The 26,413-nt window shown below is 31.6% G+C and overlaps 1 protein-coding gene across 2 annotated transcripts in view; it reads right to left on the reverse strand.

The window, feature by feature from the left end:
- Positions 1 to 26,413, reverse strand: part of LOC134728103 (uncharacterized) — a 58,705-nt gene that overhangs the window by 30,884 nt on the left and 1,408 nt on the right. The window contains exon 1 of one of the 2 annotated variants that reach the window (XM_063592524.1): positions 1,165 to 1,896. The exons of the other annotated variant lie outside the window; for it this stretch is intronic. Coding sequence (XP_063448594.1) covers positions 1,165 to 1,292 — 128 coding nt within the window. The 5' untranslated portion in view covers positions 1,293 to 1,896. Of the gene's footprint in view, positions 1 to 1,164; positions 1,897 to 26,413 lie in introns of those variants that run through there. 2 annotated transcript variants of the gene reach the window in all.

The following is a 26,413-nucleotide window of genomic DNA, read 5'->3' on the forward strand; positions in this document are numbered from 1 at the left end:
GATTTGATCGTTTTATAGAACAATACTAGTATTCACTATACAGCAAAAGGAAAATGTCAACTAAAACATTTATAAAATAATTCAAATTACAAAAGACTCGAAAATTAACCAGTTGCAAGAAATCAATTGTCATAAATGAAAAAAAAATTCGTCAACACAAAGGCTTCACATATCGCTGTTTATACAATACAAGATATGTTACCGATACAACCGAAGCTGGATACATGCAAAACAGTCCAGTAGAAAAATGCGTTATTCCGTTTATACACAAATCAAGAGAAGGATTAGGATAAGATAACTATTGACAAAAGATTGAAAGCCAGTGTTCTAGACAACTATACACTGATAAGTGACAGTCACTAAACGACCTTCAAAATTTTAAGAAATACCCTTTACCGTAACCAACGACAACAGGTATATAGGGTTTAGCATGAAAGTGAGATATTAGTCTAACATCGAACAGTGGTTTAACAGTTCAACTACTAACTAACAAAACGAAAAATATACAAAAGCTTAACTCTAAATAATATCAGTGACCGCTTAATAAATTGACTAAGATTTCAAATCTTCAAAAATAAAGACTAACTGTAGAGACGTTATGAACTTCCGCATTGCTATAGAAGAATCGGCATGATGAAGTAACTTAAATGTGTTTATGATTGGATACCAATATGTATTAAACTCATAAAATTAGAACCTTTGTGATGACCAACAAATACAATATTCAAAGATCTTACTCCATTGTTCAATAGATTAATCAAGAGACCAATGAGTTCACATATATCGTTTCTAAACTTACGATATCTATAAACAACATCATCTTAAATTTTGGGATGTGGTGTCTCGTTAACATTCGTTTTCTATAATTACATCACAATTTCCAAACTTCCAACTAAACCTCTTTTTATCTACGATAGAATGTGCTAACAATTTTGAGCAAACCTTCACGAACTTAATGAGTAAAATAAATTTGAAAATTAGGATGTATAAAAGATGTCTTGTGTAACTTGTGTATGATATGTTCTATAAATGGAGAAATGCATGCAATAATATCCTTACAGATTGATGTTTATTCCTATAAGGATTTATATATAATTAGAGTCTATTTGATTAGAATGTCAAAATTCAAACACAAGTCTTATATATAGAGTAAAAAAGACTTACTGTTCATTTTCTGTGGGTTTTCTAACAGACTGTTCTTCCGATTGTAGAATTCCTTCCAATGGTATAACAGTCGGGATCTGTATCTCCGGGGTCGATACAGTAATATTGGGGATCCAACTTTCATCCATATTTTATAAGAAATGTAATTCGACACTTTTTTCAATATGATCTCATATATATGAAAATTGATGTTTCATAACATGTTAATTTCTGCTGATAAAACTGTCCACTTCATTGTTTCTTGATTACGTTTCAAAGAAATATCATTAGATAAAATCCCTTAATCAAATCAAGAATAGAAAACTAATCAAAATAAATTTACAACATCATAAACTGTCTTATTACAATTACAATGTGTAAACTGTCTTTATACAATTACAATGTGTAACTCCACCAATACACGAGTCGTTGAAGTCCTTAAGAATCAAGTTGAATTAAGTAGCAGCAATTTAAAATCATAGAGCCAATTGGATTTAAGATCCGTCATCTCTTATAGCTACTGAGAAAGCAGCATTTTAAAGTTTTAAATTAATTTGGCGATTTAAATGATTACGGAAGCTTTAGCTATCAGTACGAGCGATGAACTTAGCTCTACTTTACGACGTTGTAAATACATTTATCGAGCCATAACTGTACACTTGAACGTAATTATGGTTTACTAGTAATATCCAAACATTTATACCAACAAATCCGAGCGATAAATACCTTTCATGGCATTTACTGAAGCACCCTTCAAATTATATAGTATACAATGATAAACATTTTATATACCTTCTTTTATATAGGTAAGACCACGCCTTGTGTTTAAGAATTCAAATTAAAGTTTATAAAATGTGCAGTGAGTTACCCCATCTTTTGTTACTATGTTTATAATATACTGTTTCTCTTAAAAAGGATATTAAAACGCGATAACAGTAATTTATACAGTATCGTGCAGGGTCCGATTTCTATTTAAAATTAAATTACTGCATGCTTATCATGGTGCACTGATAATTTATATATTTAGTATGTGTTCGAAAGGTGCACTTATTTTCTCACTGAAGAAGCAAATTGTTATCTATTTTTGTCAGCAGCAATCATTTTATCTAAATAACAAACAAGATATTTTGCGCTTAAATCTAACGTTTTAAGCTAGGAACATATCATTACCTTTTCACGTTTGAGCTACATGTTTAACCAAAAGGGACAAAAGTTGATGGGGGTACACTCCAACGGGAAATCTATCCCACGACATGGAAAAACCCTAAAAATAATCTAGAGGACAACATATAGTCTTGAACAATTGAAAGGTGTCTATTCGACATGTCATGCTGTAAATCGTAGACCAAAGTTCGTATGCTTTTGTTGTTAATAAAGGGAGTAGCTTCATTATATAAATTTTATCAAATACTCCAGACTTCAAGGATGTACTGATATATAGAAATATGCTCTCTTTCTCATCTTCCGATCAGATATTAATTGCCAAAATTGTGCTTCTAATTTAACTTTTCGAAACGTTTAAAATAGAGGCAACTGCTATATGGAGATGCTGAATTTGATACCTCTTATTGAGATACGTAATAGCTCTATCTACACGTTTAAACAATCCTGTGCCACAACTATATCTAGAACATTCTTAAAAGGGGTTCAAATCCAGGACAAAAAGGGGGGATTCCAACCATATTCTCTATTTAAAAGCATTGATCGTCAAAAATAGAGGGTTCAAACCAATGTAGATATAGCCTGTTGCAAGCGTAAATATATATATCTTCCAATGACAGACCAAACATCCGTCCTTGATCTTAGATGATCCTCATTACAGGACTTTTCGATTGTATGTATTGTAAATGTATACTCTTCCTTAATATATATATGAAAAACTTGCTACTGGTCGTAAAGAAAACACCATACAATTACCATACTATAACAATACTATTACCGAACCCCATGGTACATTTGGGACTTGGATACATCTACTTTGAAGAAGAGATTTTAAAATTAAGAATAGAGATGTTTTTTTTTGTCCGAAGAACTAAAATAAATTAGCATCCAAATGTAGAACGCTTGGTTAAAGCTAATCAAAGCATAGTCTGAGATTGTTATGACGTCTAGCGACCTTTCAAAGGACTTGATGGGTGTTCCAGACCTCTGTGAATGCTCGGACTAGTCAAAGCAAAGTCCATATGAGCATACAACAAAAGTTATTTGATAACCTTGTAATTATAAACAATTAATGACCAACAAAGAACAAAAACTGTATAAGTTTATGAAGAGAAAATAGATTATCTAATTCTACAAATCAATTTGTGTTTAAACGACTGCAAATATTCGATAGTACACCGAGTCAGCCTTGGGATAAATATTTGAGTAACACCTCAGTACAAAGACATATTGTTCCAAAGAAACCATATTAAATCTAAGGTGTAATATGTACCGGATACTTAAGAAACTTTATTATTTTTTCAAACATTTGTGATTCAATCTTCAACCATTTTTTAAAGTTTCCATGTTTTAGATTATCCTATCTAAATTACAAATCTTTTCTCTCGTTCGTTTTAACAACATTAATGACGTACGTGACTTCTAATTAAAACTTACACAGAACAACCGCACGCAATAGGCTAGCTTAGACTTGCATATAACGTACCACAATTGTTAATTATAAAAGATAACTACTCGAAAATTTCCATTTTGGCCTATATTTCAGTCGAGATACTTATACCAAACTCAGGCTGATGCCAAAGATAATACGGAAATTACATGTTATTTATCAGTTATCTTACACATTTGTTATTACGATAATTATTCAATTGATTTGTTAACTTTCTTTTGATTTTTGGAGAGAGGTGATTTTTTTGCAGACGGAATTCATTTTCAACTCGTTATTTCCTGCATTTTGTTGTACAGGATATAAATTGTAATCCCGTCTTTTGGCAAGATTTTACTATTTTCGGTGCTGACAAGACAGCAATGTATGTCCGCCTCCATTTGATGATACATTGAAACATAACTTCTTCTTCTTCCATATATAGTTCAGACCACCATCTTATGTATTTTCGAACTGATGCGTGGTGTAGAAAAACCAGTACATACAATTATATCGCGCACAGTTCTTAATACAACTTGGTCTTCTGAATGTGTCAATTGAGTTGCAGGCCACAATAGTTTATGGCAGGTTGTTCCGTAATCTAATGGCATCTGGGAAGAGCGAGTGATGATATAGCTGTGTTCTTCTTGCAAATGGAACAAGCAATCTTTGGTTGTATTCTCTTTAATGTTGCTGCTGTTGGAATTAGTCACGATGTTGGTATTGCAACCAGGTGGTTAACTATGCGTGTTACGTACATCGATATGACTTTGTTCATAGCCCTGCGTTCTTGAAAGGTTGGTCATTATAGTTTGTGTGATAAGTTTGTTACAAGGTGGTTCGAAAGTAGTCACCAGTGACAAATCTCGCTGCCCTATGTTGTACCATTTCCAGGTTATGAATGTTGTTTGCAGTGTGTGGATCCCAAATGATGGTGTCATACTCCATCTATTGTCTCACAAGGGTCTTAAAACAGAGTTCCTTGGTGTGGCATGGGCACGGTTATATATTTCTCTGCAGAAAAGCCCTGGCGTTGTTGGCTTGTTTTACTACTTGGTCTATGTGAGTAGCTGAGTTTAGTTTGTGGTGGATGTTGGTTCTTATATAATTTGCGGATTCGACTTCCTCTAAGACGCGACCATGATTGTTTTACGGCTGTCTTGGAGAACCTACAAGAATGTAAGAATGAATGGCTTATGGAATTCCATCCCGGCAAATGTCAAGTCATTCACGTTATCAACCAGAGAAAACCTCCAGGTGTTGTTGTAGTAGTGCTGCGTCTGTGCTGGTTTTTTTTTTAATTTTTCTGTACAGACGTAGTTTTCGGCAAATACTAGTAGTCTAGAAACTGATGATTTGCTGACTGTGAAATCTGGAAGGTGGTTTATGTATAGAAGAATTAGGGTGGTCCCAAAGACGCTGCTCTGAGGAACTCCTGATTGGACAGGTGCAGTTTTTGGTCTTCAGCAGTCTAGCTGACAATCCATCTGGACCAGAAGCCTTGTAGACTTTAAAGCCTTAAAGTAGTTTTAGTACACCTTGTGTTTTATGTTTATGTTCAGCATATTCGGGAACGTCGGGAACCCATTGATTTGATGTTGTCTTGTGCAGCTGGTTCGTTGGAGTTAAATACAGATGAAAAGTGGTTGTTCAAGATGTTATCTTTTGCCGTTGGTTCTGAGTATGTGAGGTCATCTGTTGCTTTGAGGGCTGCCACTCCGCTGCTTTTCTTGTTTTTACGGATGATAAAACTCCAGAACAATTTTGAATTTGTAGTGCAATCTGGTGAGATTATGTTTGTGACGTACACGATACAGAAATAATGCAACTTGAACGTTTGTACTCGGTTTAATGACAACTCTAATTGATTAACACGTATGTTTGCCTAGAGAGAAGCTAACGAGGGTCTTCGTGAGCCGGGAACAGTACTGACTAGAAATAATAGGATATTAAAGATCTACACATTTCTATCTTTGTGTAAAATAAAAAGATATTTAGCGATGCAATGAAACCTTTTCAATTTGAGTTCACCACTGATTTCTGGGAGGGGATACATTAGGCTCTATTTGTCTTCTTTTTCTTTATTGTGGAAATGTTTGATGTCTGTTTGCCATTTTGATTGTGAACACATGCTATTTTTGTCCGATTTCTTTGACTAATGTGTTTAGTGCACTCTTTGTATCTTTTGTCAACCCTTTTTACGATTGATTCACAATGCATTTCAGCTTAGTACTTTATTTGGCCTTTAAAATTTCTTGATTCTATCAACAATGATAGTATTTTGTAGAAGGAGCGTGCGTCTGGCGTACAAATTATATTGAGCCTGGTATCCTTGATGGGTTTTTGTTTTCCATTGTAGCCAGATTTTTAAGTTGATGAGAGTTCATACCATTCAAATGTTTTCATCGTGTTAGTTGATAAGCTTATTCTGAGTTACTGGTCAAATATAAATGTATTAGTTAAGGTACATACAATAACTTATAAGGATAAATGAAATTTAAATATTGCCCAAGTATATTTTAGTAATTTGATAATATTCTCACGGTTGTCAGAGGCTTTACAAGTTATACAATCTAATTCATCATTGATTTTCACCTCAATAATCTCTTTTAAATCGTATCAAATTTATATAAAATGCATTTTTGAATGATTTTTCGGTTGATTTCAAATTTGATTGAAAATATGTTCTACGTAACAATGCAGTGGTTATTCTTTGTGAGGCTTAGATCACTTCGGTGCTTTTCTGATCTTTACTTCTAAACCAATGATAATTTGACGGAACAAGGTACAGAATGTCAACATAAACATGATGAATTGATATTTAAATAAATTTCAGTCTGTATTTGGCGAATTTTCAATTGACATGATTGATTTTATGAAATTAAAAAAATACCCATACCTAAGCTGTATTTAGGATGTCATGTTGAGTTAAACTTGAACAAAATAACAATGCAATCTTCAAAAATTACATGTAAATATTAAAACAAGACATGTTGAAGTATATGGGTCTATCCATATTGATTATATGATCGATCTTACAACAGACTTGTCATCGCGTCAGATTAAAACAGTTTGATTAATGATCGGGGAAGATTTTATTTAAGATTATTGTAAAACGTCTTAATGACTCAACAGTTTTATACAATGTTTTATTATTTTTGGCAAAACAAACTACATTCTTATTTACAAAAACATATTTTTTTCCATTTTAGTCTAATTTTTTTCAACCAATCGACGTTCTGTTTAAAAGTGTATAACTTGTCATCAAATGCAACGGTCAACACTGTTGTGATATTTCGTGGCGGTCAGTTTTTATTTGTGGAGAAAGACGGAGTGCCCGTAAAGATTAGCCTATCAAAAGTCATTATGATATATATCATATGTTTAATCAATCACCGCTATTTTGAATAACACATGATGCTGAGTTCACACGTAATTCGAATTCGATTCGCATTAACTAATTCGCATTCGAAACGTTTAACTTCCTAACGTCAATTCTAATTCGAATTGGAATGCGCCTCCAATTCAACGACGTTAACCTTAAATTCGGATTATCAAAAACGTATTTCTAATGCGAATTAGTTAATTTGAATTAGCCAATTCGAATCAATTCGAATTAAAAAAAGAAGAGTGTGTGAACGCGATTAGCGAATTCGATTCGCATTTGATTCGAATTCAATTCGAATCAAAGGTACGTGTGAACCAACCACAAATAGACAGAATCAATCAGTGAGAACATTTGCTCTACTATTATGTTATATTATATGTAGTTTTCAAAAACATACCTCTTTACCATACAAAGACAAATTTGAAATATATGTTTCTGTCAAATGAGAGAAACTAACACATAATAATCTTACAGAACATTTCAAATATTCTTATCTTACAAAACCAAAATGACCTGTGTTCAATACTGCGTCATAAAGATATTTCTGAAACAATAAACGTGCAAAAATAACAGAAGATCTTCGACTAGTCGGATGTCATTAATACATAATTGGTTAACGATTGTCTTTTAATTTGAGGTCTTTATTACTAACGGAAGAAGAATTCGTGTTAAAATGCAATTGAGGCAATGTACAAAAGTTTGATTACATTTTGTTTCGGAGAGAATTAGTACAATACAGCCATTCATTATTGATAAAGAGACTATATATCATAGCAACGGCAAACCAATATAATTGGCATTTGCAGAGATATACAACATTAAAGTACAAAATGTCTTACCGAGATATACAACAGTACACAGTCAAGGGGTACAATCAAAATCACGTGATTGATATAAACACACCGGAAGCAACAGTCGAGCAGACCGCTTGAAAGGTAAGTAGTCGTATTTAATTGTTTATATCAATAAGATTTGATAAATAAGGTAGTGCACCGAATGTCGGATACTATCTAGTTTTGAAATACACAATTGTCCTTGCTGGAAGGCGTGCAGTTAATGCTAACACTTCGACACAGTTCCAAAATTTCACCAGATAACTGTGTCGAAGTGTTTGCAATAACTGCACACTTTCTAGCAAAAATAATTGTGTATTTAAAAACTACATACTATCCGACATTCGGTGTGCCAACTTATTAATCAAAATTTAATTGATATAAACAAGAAAATGCAACAATAACCTTTCAAGCGGCGAGTTCGACTGTAACTTCCGGTGTGTGTATATCCATCACGTGAATTTGATTGTACCCCTTGACAGTGCCTTCCCGAAAAATACAACACAATGAGATTTGAGCAACTGTGCGTTAAACTTTAATAAAATGTGCACCGGCAACTAGTAACATGCAATGCTTTTTCAGTGGCCTCAATCTAAAGCCTGCGTTTTCTACTATCTTTTTAACGGAACCTAAATTACACCGTTTTTTCTTTTACCGGATTGTTTACATTTTTCTGTTATCAGGTGTTTGTATTTTACCGTGTCAAATTCAATTGATAAATATATTAACCCGACTTTATACTATACTTGTTGATAAAGACAAAATTTCAAACAACTTTTTGATAAAATACACATTCATTTTACTATATATTTAAATAAACTAAACTATGTACAAATAAAACACTTGTTTCAAGGTTCGTTTTCATGATTTACGTCGTTAAAGTGGCTTTTAACAACAGTTTACTTTGTTATAAACTATGATATAGCAATCTTTGTATATTGCCTAGTGTTACAAGTTTGTTACGTTGACTGTCGTATAACGGGATTAAATATATGTTCGCCGACATATGAATGAAGCATTGTGATCAAATATATATTGAAACGATAGATATTTTGATATTTTCCATTGCTTTTGTTTATTGTTTTTATTTCAATCGTTTATAATGCCCTAACGTAAAATTTAGTTGAGAGTCTTTAACATAGAGTTTTTCAAGAACATACTTATTCGAGAGACTATAACATGTAACTTTCTAAGACTATGAAGTATTTATACATGTACGAAATGGTACTAAAATTTAAGCACAAAGTTGTACGCAGTTGGAATTGTATATGTTTCTTAGTTGTGAAAAAATAAACTTTCAATAGAAATAAATAGACATTAGACATAGGCACTTGTTTCAGAAAAAAATCTATATACCTTAATATAAGGTATATAGGGGAAAAGTCTGAGACAAGTGCCTGTGACATTAGACCGTGTTTTGGCGCTTCTTTTTCGTCTGCAGTTTGCATCCACCGCTTTGCATATTATAAATATCTTTCTATATATACAAAAAAAGGCAACAGAAGTATACCGCTATTCGAAACTCATAAATCGATAGAAAAAAAAACAAATCCGGGTAACAAACTAAAACTGTAGGCAACACGTTAAATATAAGAGGAGAACAACCACACAACATTAAAATGTATTACTGACAGAAACGAAATAAGTATTAAACAAAATCCGATGAAAATAACAAATATAACGTCAAAACTAAATACATGAATTTGGGATAGAAAAGTACCGTGACACGTTTTATAGCAATTCAAATTCACACTCAAATATTAGAGTAAACAAACGACACACCGTTAAAATGTAACACACACAGAAACAAACTGTAATATAACAGTGGCCATATTCCTGACTTGGTACAGGAATTTTTTTTTAAAATTAAAAAAAATGGAGGATTTAACCAGGTTTTGTGGCATGCTAAACCTCCCGCTTTAATTGCAATGTTAAATATAATATTAAAATGACAACATAACAATACAGGACTACAATAAAAATAAAAAGGAGAACATACACTAGTAACCCGAATTTAGCTTGAACGGACAAAAACGTGTTAACGCTATTTAAATGAGATTAATTGTTATTTGATAAAAATTGACAAACATTAAAAAATATTTTTAATTCATTTCAATTCATTTCAATTCATTTTAACGCCAGTCAAATAGATTTCTTTGCGGTGAATCAATTGAAATCAAGTTGCTGGTAATGTACGTCAAACTATTAGGCCACGCCCCCGTTAAACTATTTCAAACAGGCATCAATTCGTTTTAAACATAGTTGAGACCCGAGCTTTGTACAGGTAAATCACTCAAGCAAGACAAACTTTATTTATTTATCGTTTTTTTTTTCATCAAATTTTATCGAATTCAGTTAAATGTGTGTATTCTTAGTAAAGTCGCATGCTTCACAATTGTTAACAAATGAATGAACAATAGATGTGACATTTAAGAAATTTAAATAAAAACATTAAAATATTGATGCACGGTTTAAGAAATGTGAATCTGTTGAAAATAAAATAGTAAACTTGCAAACTTTCAATCCATTTGTTCTCATCGAGGTCCGCGGTCATGTTTCAATGCGATACGTAACATGAAAGTCCAATATGTTACAAATGTATAGACTCTACGATGTGCGAGTTCTGGCCGAAATTAATAATTGATTATAGCACTTATAAGACATAATGTTGGAATATTTGTCTTTTGTTGAAGTCGACACGTCTCCCTTTAGATGGTTTTCGGTTATTTCCGTAGTTCGGTTGCTGTCTCATTTGCGTATATCTTACATCTCCTTTGTTTTCGTGCATCACTTATAATTATTTATCATGTGCACTGATGGCTGAAAAAAATCTGATCATATACCTCGATAGCACTGCCTGTCACGTTTCTTTTGCATCAAATAGAGCGGTTTGATTTGGATTTGAATGGGTTTTACTAAACGTCTAGTGGCAAATATTTCACCCATAATACAGCCATTATGTCAGTGGTACATCTGACGAAAATTCAAACCACAGATTACAAATTGCGTTTTTTTTCTGAAGTTTATTAACGAATGATATGCTGCCTTATACTCTTATATCAGTTACCCATTCGTAAACGTAATGGACGTATGATGAATGAAGTTCCATGTTTTATCTTTTATATAAAATTTAAAAGGTTAAACCGGGTTGAATTATTACATTTACAAAAAAAAACATCATTTTATTTTTTAAATAAATTCAACAACAATATAAGTATATTTTAAAAATTTAATTGACAGTTTATATTGACCATTATATACATATAAAGACCGATGTCGATAACTCCATTGATCTTTTGTATCGTTATATTTTTAGCACGAAATAAATACAGGAGTTAATCATATCATAGAAAAAATATCAAACAACGTTAGTTAAGACGCGATTAATAAAATCCAATGGTTTATATTTCAGTTTCGAATCAGATTTTTTTATAGGCACCAGTGTTACTACTCATTTTGATAAACAGTGAGACGCTTACTTGCAATTCGGAATTGACGAAATAACGTAGCGAAATGACCGTACTTATAGATTATACTTTTGTTTTCCATCTTAATTGTATTGTCATTTTAGGGACCGTTATAGCTTGCTGTTCAATGTGGACCAAAGCTCCGTGCTGAGCCGTACTTTTGACCTCTAATTAAATTATACCATGTGACTTGACGGAGAGTTGTTTCATTGGCACACATACCACATCTTCTTATTTATGTTAAACGGGAGCAGTTTATTACATTTTCATTTAGATAAAAAAAAATATAAAAATTCAGTGAATCAAATGAATTTGTAGCATATTGTTACATTCAAAAGTATTTAATTTTGATTAAAAGTATACATTATTTTTATTGCATTGGTCCACAAATAATGCCCAGTGTCAAATATTACACATCGATGACCACTTAGATTAGTTACTTTAATTAAACTCATTTCCTTGGCTGGTAGTACACGCTTGTATTTTGTCCTTTAAAGTTAGTCTGTCGGTTTAAACATGGAAGTAATATTAAATATTAATGAATCACAGTTTAAGGAGAATTCTTCGTCATTTGCAAATAGATAAAAAAAAAAAAAGTATGAAAATTTGCTTACGACTGAATTCAGGCCGTGAGAAATATGTTTTGTTTTATTTCAGATTACGATTGAATTCAGGCCGAGAAAAATACCATATGTTTTGTTTTATTTCAGATTATTTAGTACATATACAAAAATATTCTTAATCTTTTACAATTTATAAATAAAATTTGATAGTGCTTTTTATGCACATGGTAGATGAAACCTGTATGATCTATTTTTTTCAGAGGTCTGTGAAATATTGAAAATAGTACGTTCCGGAAAACACAATTCGCTATATAAAATGCTTGTAAAATTCCGTTACATGTGGTACGCTCATATTTAAATACCTTCCCATAAGAAAGTGAAAAAAACAGTTTTTGAAATTCACCTAAAAAAGATTAAACGAATAGTTTAACTTATTTTTCAAATATCGAATACACAAATAAATCTCTAATTTATCCACGCTTGAAATTTGTTTTTACTGACAGGTGTCTGCTGATATTCGATTGGACATCAGTATCAATGTAGGCGTAACAGCCTATCATATTTATCCAATCAGCTGTCTAGTATGCGATGACATACGGTCCACTTAGTTTAGTTTTCCTTGTAATGAATTATAAATTGATTGCAATAAAAAATTATTCAATACACTATAAAGCAAACAATGTCTAGCCCAAAAATGACTTACACGACGTTATACTATACATATTATACTTAATAATTATTTACAAATTAAGACAGCGTAAAAAATAAAATAATAACATTAATAATAATTACTATTTAACGGTAGAGCTCTGGGGTGGTGTTCTCGAAAGTCTCCTAAGATTCGTCCTAAGTCATAGATAAGACCAATTTTAGGACGGACTAAAGATCAACTTAGGACAATCTTAAGTTGTGTCTCGAATCTATCTCAGACGAATCTTATGTTAGGACGTTCTAAACATATCCTAAATCGAAATACAGATATTTGTTGATAAAACATTTATAAATGACGAAAATATTGAATACAATTATTTACGAATTTTATAATAACATGTACAGAATAAATTGCATCATTACCAATGTAATTATATAAAAAAAGATTGTTATTTAAACTGGAAAACAATTTGTTTTGAAAAGAGAATTAAATTTTTAGTATAATAGTATCGTGAAACACGAAGTTCAAAGTTTAAAATCATTCACCTTTTCTTTATATACGAGTTAATAACCGATGGTGCTTTTCATTTCATGTTCATTTTCACGTAAATAATGAGCAAAAAGCGAAATCCAAACTTTATTACACTAGGATGAAGATAGGATGCTCTTAAGACACCTTTTTGGGTGTCCTAAAGTTAGGACGAAAAATAAGATATATCATAAGTTAAGAGAGCTTCGAGAACACGACTTAGGACACAGACTTGTCATAAGATAGACTTAGGACACGTACTACCTCTAAGATAGCTTCGAGAACACCACCCCAGATTTAACGGGGTCTATTATGCTATTAGTATGATAGTCACAGCAATTAAAAAAAAATGATCATAAAAAAAACGGTTGTGCTATTGTGGGCAAGGGACTTGCCGGTACGTCTAAAACCCAACCAGGCCGCTTTGGTGCACTAAGCCTTAAGACATTTATGGAACACTACAGCGAACTTTCTAGACAAATTTGAAATTGTCAGATAAAAATAGCCAACGCTTATATTGAAGAATAAACAAGTCATGAAAAGAAATATTACTATACATTGTACGGACATTTTGACTAATTCACTAGCTTTGATACAGCGGAAGCAAAAACATCGAGCAAAACATTGATTTGGAGCATGATAGTCTAGAATTTATGTGGTTTGAGTTGAAAACAAAATTGCACGTGATACTGATAAACATAACTTATCGATCTGAACGTTTTTCACCGTCCAATGTTTGGTCGTTATATGATATGATGTTGAAAAGGGCATCAGACGAAACTAATCATATTATTTGTTTGGGTGATCTAAATAAAAAATTTCTTCTCGACCTACCTAACTGTATCAGTGATATACTAAGTATAAATGGTCTATTTAATACAATTATCGATGCTACTCATTTTGATTCTCGGACTGGATCGTTGTCCTTATTAGACCCAATATTGATAACTGATTCCATTCAATTTATTGACTCGAGTATTATACCTATCAATAGAGACATAAGTGATCATGAAGGTACTTATATAACAGTCAGAAGCGGATTCAGCAACTCGAAGAGTTTCAAACGTACAATATGGGACTATAAAAGGGGGGATTATAATTTAATGAAACAGATGGTTTCAGAGGTTGAATGGAATAAATTACTAGAGAACGATATTGGCATCCATGAATCTTGCAATATATTTACGGACGAATTTTTAAAAGTGACAGAATCTTGCATTCCGAAAAAAGAAGTAATTATTAGATCTAATGATAAAATTTGGTTTAATTCAAACCTCCGTAAAGAAATAAGAAAACGAGACAGGTTTCGTAAAATATTTATAAAAAATAAAAGCATGACAAACGAAAAGAAATTTAAAAACCAAAGAAATCGAGTGAATAATTTAAAGAAACAAATTAAACAAAACTTTTATGATAATATTAATGAAAACTTAAATGAACTAAAGCAAACGAATAGTAGAGTATATTGGAAAAAAATAAACTCCTTATTAAAAGAAGACAGATCTTCAAATGATATTCCACCGATGCAAAACCCTAGTAATAATTATGAATTTTCTTATGATGCAAAAGAAAAAGTTGATATTCTAAATAAATATTTTTGTTCAATAGCTAGTCTAGATGAAGAAAACAAAAATTTGCCCGACTTCGATGATAGAGGTATTAACATTTTGTCTGAAATTACAGTAACTTTAGAAGATGTTAAAGATATTATTTCTACTTTAGATCCAAATAAAGCTGTTGGTCCAGACAAAATTAGTAATAGAATGCTTATAGCAGTAAAAAATGAGATTGCACTTCCCTTATGTATTCTTTTTAATCATCGCTCTCTCAAAATATATTTCCTAAAGATTGGAAATTGGCATATGTTATTCCTTTATTTAAAATGGAGATAAGTCAATGCCGTGTAATTATAGACCAGTATCACTTCTTTCTTGCGTGAGCAAGGTACTAGAAAAAATAATATATAAACATATATTCAATCATTTAGTTTCTAATAAACTTTTGTATAAATTTCAGTCTGGTTTCCTACCCGGCTGCTCTACTTTTCATCAACTTATTGAGATGTATCATTCTATCGTATATGCTTTAGACAATAAATTCTATACAAGTTTAACTTTTGCCGATGTAAGCAAGGCATTCGATCGAGTATGGATAAGGGGTCTACTTCTTAAGTTAGAAAGATATGGTATAAAAGGCAATCTGTTATTATGGATTGAAAGTTACTTAACAAATAGAACTTAGAGGGTAGTATTAAAAGAATTAGGTAATCTTAAAGCTGGTGTTCCACAGGGTTCGGTACTGGGTCCTCTTTTATTTCTAATATTTATTAATGACATTGCAGATGATATGATTGGATTAAGTAGAATGTTTGCAGACGATACATCTATTGGACATACAGCTCCAGATGTAACTACTCTCCAATCTATGATAAATATCGATCTACAAAATATTAATACCTGGGCAAATGATTGGCTAGTTAAATTCAATCCAAATAAAACTAATATCATGTTATTTAGTAACAAAAATTCAAAAAATAACTTGATTTTTAATTTTGGCGGAGTTCAGGTAGATACAGTTACTAGTCATAAATATTTAGGCATATTTTTTAGCAGTGATTGTAAGTGGACCAAGCATGTCGATTCTTTAATAGAAAAGGTATCAAAACAATTAAATGTTCTTCGACGTTTGAAATTCCGACTAAAAAGGGAATATTTAGAAAAAATATATTTAACTTTTATAAGGCCTGTTCTAGAATATTCTTCTGAAGTTTGGGATAATTGCGGACAGTTGAATTCTGAAAGATTAGAAAAATTACAACTGGAAGCAGCACGTATTGTCACTGGTCTAACAAGCTATGCTAGCACTCAATCACTTTATTTAGAGACGGGATGGGAAACATTAAGGATTAGACAGGAAGTTAAGAAATTAACTTTATTTTACAAAATTATGAAAGAGGATGCCCCAGAATATTTATTAGATTTAATACCCCCTACAGTTGCAGAAACAAACAATTACAATCTACGAAGCAGTCAAAATATATACCAAACCTCTAGCAGACTGTCTCTTTATCAGGAATCATTTATTCCATCTTGTATCAAACTGTGGAAATATATTACGGCATATTCATATAGAATTGCAAATAAACCTTTCAATAATGAATTCTTATAAGCTGATTTTAAAGCTCATAATATAAGAGATATGGGATATAATTCAATTTGACGGCAACCAAACGACAAAAACACTATAGGTAAATCAAGACCGCATGTTTAGTCTTCAACAAGAAACATGTGTCTACACGAAATGCCAAGCTCTAAATCGTCATGAACTTGTAGATACAATATTCAAAAAACAACAATATTAAAGTCTAAATAATATAAGTATTCATTATTCACACATATTCTAGATTTTCTAAATCGTTTGAGACACGTATGCAAAGCCCATGTATTTTCCGTTCACATAATGTTTTGACGGTTTTCCTTTTTTATTCATAACGTCCTACAAACATTGCTCAGACTAGACAGCATGAAAGACTAAAACACTTTTATAAGTCAGCGTATAGGTTTATTCCTTGAATGCCAACATCCTTTGATCCACCGACAATTTACCTATAAATAATGTTGGCTTTCGAGGAATAGGTGCAAAAAGTTATCACAACACGAGAGCATGCTTATCAAAAATGGACATTTAGAGGTATAGGGGGAGGGTTGAGATCTCACAAACATGTTTAACCCCGCCGCATGTTTGCGCCTGTCCCAAGTCAGGAGCCTCTTGCCTTTCTTAGTCTTGTATTATTTTAATTTTAGTTTCTTGTGTAAAATTTGGAAATTAGTATGGCGTTCATTATCACTGAACTAGTATATATCTGTTTAGGGGCCAGCTAAAGGACGCCTCCGGGTGCGGGAATTTCTCGCTTCATTGAAGACCTGTTGGTGACCTTTTGCTGTTGTTTTTTTTATTTGGTCGGGTTGTTGTCTCTTTGACACATTCCCCATTTCCATTCTCAATTTTATTTAATTCGAATTGAATTCGAACATAATTACGAGGCATAATTAAACAGATAGTTAAAATCTAATTCATGTTTGTTACGTTGTTGAATTTTTTTTCTGATGATACTACTTGAACGAATATGGATTCTCTTAAAATGAAACCTTGAAAAGTGTTGCATCACATGTGCATATTGTGAGAAATTCCAGTTTACACAAATGTGAAGCCTCTTTGGACTTTGAAGGTTTTTTTCAATATTTCTATAGTTGTGTGTGCTGTAACATCCAACCATATTACTTGATTAAATTTCTTGAAACTTTGTATCACGTGTTAGAATACTATTGATGTATTATGTTCAGTTTGTTCAGGATATTTTTCTTGGTAATAATACTACACACTTTTCTGCAAGTGATTCATGAAATGATACTGGTAAGGGGTTTATCGTGTTCGCAAATCATCGGTGTTCTTATAAAACAAAGTAATGTAGTTTGATTGGAATTGAGACAAATTTCCACAAGAGACCAAATGACACAGAAATTCACAAGTATAGGTCACCGTACAGTCTTCAACTATGAGCAAAGCCCATACCACATAGTGGAACTAACTATACAAATCAGATGAAACCGGTTTAACTCATCAGATGTAAATAAATAGAAATACTACACAGAATAGACGTGGTCAGGTTCTTGTATATCCAAACAAACAAAAAACACTTGTAAAGTACATCCTCTGAGAAAACTTGCAGTAACTGACAGCTAGTTCAAAGCCACAAACAACTAAAAAAATCAATCCGCTATAGACTAAATTCTTGTTAGTACGCTATTTTATGGTTAATTGTTTAATTAAAATATTCATATAATTCATGTATCGGTACGTCTAAACACCGCTCAGGACCTCCTGAGTGCACTCAGGACATACAAAGTGCACTCAGGACATGCAATCTATGTTACAGTGGGTGGTGAAGGTATGCATTTGATAGATAATTTAATTCTTCATCTGATAGTTTTGGTTTCGATAAAATCAATTTTATATTTAAGAAGTTATTTGAGTTTTCATCGACACGCGCCATTTTTATGAAATATGTCAGACATGACCGATGATTATATTGAATACCAATTATCATGTTTATTAGGTCGTTTAATCTTTAATAATTAGAAGTGATTAGTGATGGTTCTAACCTCATACATGTAAGCTTGGCAAACAGACAAAACCAAGATGTCTTTAAAAAAATATAGAACAAAGAAGATATATTGTTTTGGAAAAAAATGTTAAATAAACTTTTCGTTTTGTTTGTAATAATTGAAGCCAGTTGAGAAATATGAGAAATCTACATAAGTTGGGAAATTTTCATTCAATTCATCTCATTTGAAAACGTTCAAAAATATAGATAAAATTTATTGGAAAATGTGGCGTCCTTGGGGATCAAAACCCCATTCCAACTACGAGGAGTGTTTCCAGAGATTGAGCAAGGTATATTAACTTAATAGATAACAATATATCGTAAATATTTTCTATGTAAAGATTTTCGAATTTTATAAAAAAAAAAAATACTGAAAAGTGTTAGTTATATTCTTTAAAATTCAAATATCAAGATCAATAATTCTTTTGTATTTTCATATCTCTAGATATACTTCAATAGACTTTTTAATGGTATTGTTCCATAGTGGAAAAAACGGAATATATTTTTACTTTTAAGCTTACAGTTAATAAAAAAAAGTTGCGTTTATTTTTTTTTTTTATCAAATTCGTTCTATATACGGAAAAGTTTTAGTTTTATTCTTTAATAGTTCAAAAATTAAGATGAATAATTCTTTCGTATTTTCATATCTCTAGATATACTACAATAGATTTTAATTGCACTGTTCCATAGTAAAAAAAAGAATAAAAGAATATGTGATACACCTTTTTATGTATAATTTATTTCCAAGCTAACAGTTACAATTACGAATAGTAGCGTTGATTCTTTTTTTAAATTGGTATCATTGTGTTTTTTAATACTTTAATATTTATATATATATATATGCATGTGCGTGTGTGTGTTTTCTCTATTTTCTTGTCGTTAAGATTCAATAAAAATTTCATTTTGTAAGATTTATTCCCCTATTGAAACTCGTTCTTGTCCAGTAATAAATTCCTTGAACGAGGTTAAAAAGGGAAATAAATTTACTTTTCATGAAGTTAATAAGTTTTATATAGAGCCCGTTTTTAAGTATAAAAACCATACTGACCAAAATAAAATTTTCAAACAATAAGAGTCTCATAAAGTTAGATTCTATTTCTCATTTTAATCGGACATTAAACAATCTCATCTATTTTAAACGAAACATTGTACAAACAAAACAATTCATAAACATCAATAAAGATAATGCAATTAATTTTGTTGATTGGATAATTCACGGCTCAGTAGTTGTGTAATCAATGAAACGTGCCCTCATTATTTAAAAAAATTAACATATCTATCTAAGTTCGATTTCAAATTCTACCAAAATTTAATTTTTATATAAGCAGCATGTAACGAATATATACATACATCCTGTGTGCAAATGCGATAACTATAAAGGGTCCTGAGTGCACTTTGTATGTCCTGAGTGCACTCAGGAGGTCCTGAGCGGTGTTTAGACGTACCCTTCATGTATATATACTTAACAAATAAATATTTATAATAATATGGAACAAAATAAATCTCTAATATCCTCTTTTAGTTTGAAATAATTATATTTAACTAAATATAAATGTTATATATATATATATGTCTTAGGTTAATAAAACTTGTTCATTCCCAAATTTATTTATTAATCATTTTCTTTCTATCTTTATATTCATAATTATTTAACCCTTAAATTTTGCTACTTTTCTTATCAAAATGGGATAAAATGTTACAATTTCATCAAGTTCACTAATTATTTTTTAAAGTTAAATACTTATAAAAACAGAAATATTTGTGTTGGCATTCAAGGAATAGGTAACATATAAAATGTTGGCATTCGAGGAAGACACCAGCGTAAACACGGTGTTTTTTTAACAAATCGATAATTTCGTTGCCCAGGGATATGAATTTGACATTAAAAGTCCCTCAAACCTTTACAATACCCGGCCGTGTCATTTCCGTTTTGACAGATCGAGAACACGACCTTTTAGGATATGCATGAATTACCATACGTATGTCCGAGCATTTGTTATAATGTATTAACGTGTGACGTAATTTATTTTGAACTCTTTTTTTTTGGGCGCTTTTTTTACCAATCCACTAAACAAGAAACAATGCATGATGGGCTACAACATGTTTACATCAAACGAAAACAAGTGTTATTAACTGAAATACAACACATTTATTCATGCTTTGCGGTATTATCAATTTCGCTTAGATTTTTTTTTCGTATCCATATTTATAGCTTGTGATATGAAGTATTCTTTCAATGCTCAGATTAACCAGAGACATATATATGTCTCTGGATTAACGAAGAATTATTTCTATGCAAAGAACAGATATAAAGTCACTTCTGTATGATTGCTGATGACACAGAGATTTCGGGTATTCGTCCGCAAGACAGCAACGTAACGACAGTTATAACACAAAGCCAATTATCTTTAAGACAAACTTACTAGTGTAAAGCTAACCGTCGGTGCTAACTTTCATAAAGACAGTTAAAACAATTAGGGATCCTTGAATTTTGTGCTCGTTAACAAGGGAAAGATTAAGAGGGGTTCAAATTTATATTGGGGTCAATTAATTTTCATCGTTTTTCACAAAATTGATTTTATGATATTGTACCCTTTTTTATGATGTAAAAAATAATTTAAATCGATAATTTATTTCTCTATAGGAAACAACAACGTATAATCATCAAGCGGGACAATTTAAAGCCGATTAAACGTTATGTATTCTTCTCATTGTTGAAGGCATTGCGGTTGCCTATCATTACTTACATCCATGCACTTCATTTGAAACTTTGAAAATATTTATTCACACAGAAATCACAGCTTATTGGTGTGGGTGTAAGGGACACGAATGAAGAAACCTATCTGGGAATTTATATAAAATACAAAACTATTAAACCGTTGGTTTTCCCGTTTGAATGGTTTTACACTAGTAATTTGGGGGCCCTGTATAGCTTGTTGTTCGTTGAGAGCCTAGGCTCCGTGTTGAAGGCCGTACATAAGCCTACAATGGTTTACTTTCATTAATTGTAATTTGGATGGAGAATTGTCTCATTGGCACTCACACCACATCTTCCTATATCTATATTCTATACAGTTTAAGGGCGTTAGCCTGAATGTGTGCGTCTTTCTTACGCCAAAATAATGCAGAACGACAAATTGAATTATTAAGGACAGGGATTGATTGAATGATTGATTGATTGTTTGTTGCTTAACGTCCAGTCGCAAATATTTCATGCATATTCAGGACGAGAACAAGTTCACAATAAATACACTAGGTAGGTTGATACGATAGAGGCCATCTGGGATGATGGTCAGGGAAATTTAAACTGCCACTGGAAAATGAGGATACCTTGTAGAGGAACAGAAATTTTGCCTTGCAACAGGCCACCTACGGACCCCTCAAAAGAGTTGTTGCAAGGGTTCTTAACGTGCAAATAGCGTTGCAGTCTCTTTACACGAGGCATCGGATTTCACGTCCCCCTTGTGACCGTACGTGACTGCGAACTTGATACATCCCGCACAGCCAAACGGACGCCCCATTTCGGCAAGCGTTTTACTGCCGGTCGGGAGAAGACCAAGTGACCGTATTTCTATACCCCATTCACCCTAAAGGACAGGGGGTTTCAATAATAACGGATTCCCTGTTAAGAAAATGTAGGTGATCTTTCAGCAATTTGATAATATGCTATTGAAATGCAGGGTATCCAATTTATTTATCGACAACTTTATGTCAAAAAAATCATTTTGACAGAAAACAAAGACACTTTTCCTTGCATAATTTAATCTTAAACATTAGAAAATTGTTATAATAAATGGGTAATTTTTTTTTAACATTTTGATCACAGCCAAACAGTACCACAAAGGACTTCTTAGTGCACTGAAAGACTATACAAATCATTGGTGCATTAAGAACAAAGTTTTTGCACTAAGGACATTAAAACGATGTTATTAGACCACAAACATGGATATGAGAAGATATAAGTATATAACTCATAAATATAAATTTGGGTATCAATATATATCATAATTTTGAAATTGACTTACTTTTTTATCAGCGCATCCCATGTGCCAGGCACGTGACCGAAGGCTTATTGCAAACTCCCTAGCATTAATGTTCAGTCAACCTTATCCAATAAACAATGTTAATTTGATCGTTACTAATTGATAAGTTTATGATAGTTGTAGAATAAACTTAATGATTTAGCGTAGTTTATTTTCAACTTGATGAAAGAATAATTTAAAAAAATGATTTTGTGTGGGTGTCAGAGTTTTTATTTTGTTTTAAGGGAAATTGTAAGATTACTTTTTAGAAGGAAATTTTGATTGATTATAATTTGAGGAAAAAAATTCTTCCGATATTTCATGTCCTTCTTAACAACACAGGAGTTTACATTTGTACATACTTTCATAAGAGATTGATAGAGATGAAGATGGGAAAATGTGGCATCCGTGGGGATCTTAAAGACCCGATTACATCATTATTATATTGTGTGGGAACGGAACTGTACGGTTTCTACATTTTCGACATTCGAAAATATAACAAGTTGCAACATGGAAAGTTTTCCAATGATGAATCAAATGATTCTATATAACGTTTCTTCTAGACATTCAAAACATTCTATATCTATATATGAACCAATCAAATAATAAACGACGTATGCATACACACGTTTTTCGTCGAATGGAGGAGCTTTTAATATATCGATCAGAACTGTCACACAACAGCGATAAACATGTCAATAATCATTGAAATACACATCGTTCAGTCCAGAAATTTTAAAAGTACTATTTCTGTTGTAAGGTCTTACCTGTCTGAAAGTTTAAAAGCCATTGCACCAGTAGGGATTCACAAATAATATTTTTTTCAATATCGGATAAATTAATTGACTGTACAATGGCTTACGAGTTTACTGTACTATCACTTGGGCCTTTCCTGTACAATCGCTTGTCCAACTTATCAAAGCTCATTTTCAATAAAAAAAAATTAAGGAGAAGTGATATGATTTGCAATTATACAACTATCCATCAAATTAATTGGATGTACACATATAAGCTATATTAGGCGACCATACCTTATAATAGGGTATATATATATATATATAAAAGGTCCCAACATAAACAAATTTTAAACAATTAAATTGGAAAACTAACGGCCTTATCTAGAAAAAACAACAATTTACAAAAACAAAAATTAAATAATATGCAAGACATGAACCAACGGAAACCACTGAACTACAAGCCACTGACTTGGAATTTTCACAGAAAGAAGATGGCGTGATAAGCATGCATGTGTGTGTACGCTCAACCTCCTAAACTGAAGTGGAAATAAGCAATTATAGGCAACAATCCGGCCTTCATTAACGAGAAAACCCCTTCCATATAGTCGACCGATCACTTAAAGGCCCCGACTGGGAAATGTGTTTTTTTTTTAAACTCTAACCAAAGTGCATGTATATCAGCTTACAGAACTTGAAAACCAAAAAAATCAGTTATAAATAAAAATACGGATAAACATTTTTTTAAGCTATCTTAATCATAAACAAGCTTCTGTCCTAGTTTATTAGAAATCCAGGATAGTTAAGAAAGTAATTAAAGTTTCAAACACTTTACACACAGAGTAATGTTTTGTGGTTTGTAGATCATAGCTATTGCAACAAAAGTCGGAAGGCTCAACAAAAATGTAATAAACTATTATACTTTGCGAAATATGTTTATATCTTCTATTATATCAGTATGTGTTGGTTAAAATAAAATCTCTATACATTTTTTACTATTTCAAAATATCTTTATGAAACATTTCTACAGAACTTAAAAAAGTGAACTTACGGAACAAGCAAACGAAATTAAAAGAAACAAAAATAAGAAGAAAATACACTCTTATATAGAAGTAAAAACTATAACAGTTAGAAAAGCAAAATAGATATGGCAGTAATAACTATACCATAAAAAAAACAAGAACAACACGAAATAACAAAATATATACATTCTTACTAAGTATACTAGTGTATTCAAAACGGGTCAAGGTTGAACGAACATGCATTTCTATATATTACTGTCAACTGAGTGTGGCGCTTGTCGATAAAATATAAAATAACTTTCTAAAATGTGATTATAAAATTTGAAATTGTTTATTTTTAAAACGTTGACTTATATATGCAATGTCTTTTGTGTCAATTGAATCATTCCATCAGGTCCGTGCACTAAGGGTGACTTTTGCGGTATTTTAACGGACACCCCAAAAAAGAATTAAAGGACAAAACGTTATTATGTAGATAATTTTTTTTCGGAAAATGTTTCTTTTGTCTAATATTTGAGAACAGATCTATTCTTTTTCAATTCAATACATTTTAGGTAAACATTTAGAGTTACAAATACACGACCCTACATTTTTGATAGAAAAAAATGCATTTTCAATATCGTATAATCTTTTTAACTATGTTAAATTTGCGGTTTTGTGATATGTACATGTAGTTTGAACAACGTCGTCAATAGTGTTTGAAAGAAGCTATAAAAACATGATTTAGAACCTTATACACCACATACGGAGGTACATGTATGATACCATTACGAGTGAACGTAACCATGATATCACTGTGAAATAGCCATTGTAATTGCCACGTTATTTTATGGATCGTTCATTTTATTACCTTTAGATTATTAACAAGTGCCATCGAACTTTATAGACCGTATATTTAACGGATACATACGCTAATTTTACAGTTTAGAGGTAGAAGACGAAGAAGAATTATTCATAAAAGTGCAATCTGAACAAACAAATAAATACATATTTATATTAAATATTTTTTTTATTCAAATGAAAGATAGGATAAGCGCATTTACAAACAAATGTACTAAGAGACTAAGACATATACTCAATGCTACACTTAAATTTAGGTCATACATGTGTGTTGTTTAAATCTATGAGGATCTTGACGGGGTCCTTCATTTCTGTTTTTATTATAGTTTTATCACTCTCACTTCACGGCCTAAGAGCAGTTTCAGAAGCTTAGTTCAAACGGAGACACGGTTCCCTGATGCGGCCTAAAGAGAATAACGAAATTATCTATATAAATGATCTTACATATAAAATATTTGTATTTTGCGTTATTGATCGTTCCTGATGAAGTAAAATCCAGAAACGTGAATTAGACGTATGAAATTTATTAGATGTTGTTGTCACTCTTTTATTAGTGTTACGTTTACAAATTTCAATTCCTTTTTTTTTTTAAATAATATCAACGAATGATTAATTTTGATGTTTCATAATTAAAAATAATATACTTTTTTATTTTAGCATTTATAATACAATGTTACAGTATCATCCACATGAAAGGGCGTAACTCCTAATATCATTCTGACACACTAAACGGATCTTGACCCGATCTGACATTTTTAAACGTTACTTTTTATGATTGGTCTAGATTTTTCCAAAACAGTCTTGACAGACTTGATTTAACGCTAGAGTATATAAAAAGGCGTAAGAGAATGCCGACTAATAGCCAGTCAAGATCGTTTAACTAAACCTACCCGGTGTTATCGCAAACTAAAATTTATCTCATATATACAGGATACATGTTCATTTATTACAAGAATTTTGTACGTCAAGGTGCATGATAGCACGATAATATACGAATCGTAACAACGCTTCAATATGCTCGTCCACTATATGCTCTTCCACAATTTACGCCTGTTTTGCTCCAGCGACCGGTATTACAATTTAACTCAGTTTAAAAGCTCATTGATCTGTTACTTCATTTACAATTTTGAGCAAGACTTAACTGTTTATTATTAAAATTCAACAAATGTCAACATTATCTTCATCAATTTTATTATTTAACAAAACATTGTTTTTCATTACAAGTAATTTCATATATTAATATACAGCTAGTGAATATTTGTTGTCTACCGAAAATATAAGATTTAAATTATATACGCAATGAATAATTTCTGTGAAGTTACTTTTATTTCCGTTACATATCTAATTTACGAGTACAAAATAGTAAAACAGAAAAACAGAAACGATAAATATTCAGGAATACCTAAAGTCTCGTAAGCAATTGCAAGGTACCACACGTTACTTAGATTCCACTAGTTTTCTTAGCACTTA

The sequence above is a fragment of the Mytilus trossulus genome, chromosome 8 (assembly GCF_036588685.1).
Source record: "Mytilus trossulus isolate FHL-02 chromosome 8, PNRI_Mtr1.1.1.hap1, whole genome shotgun sequence".
NCBI lineage: Eukaryota > Metazoa > Mollusca > Bivalvia > Mytilida > Mytilidae > Mytilus > Mytilus trossulus.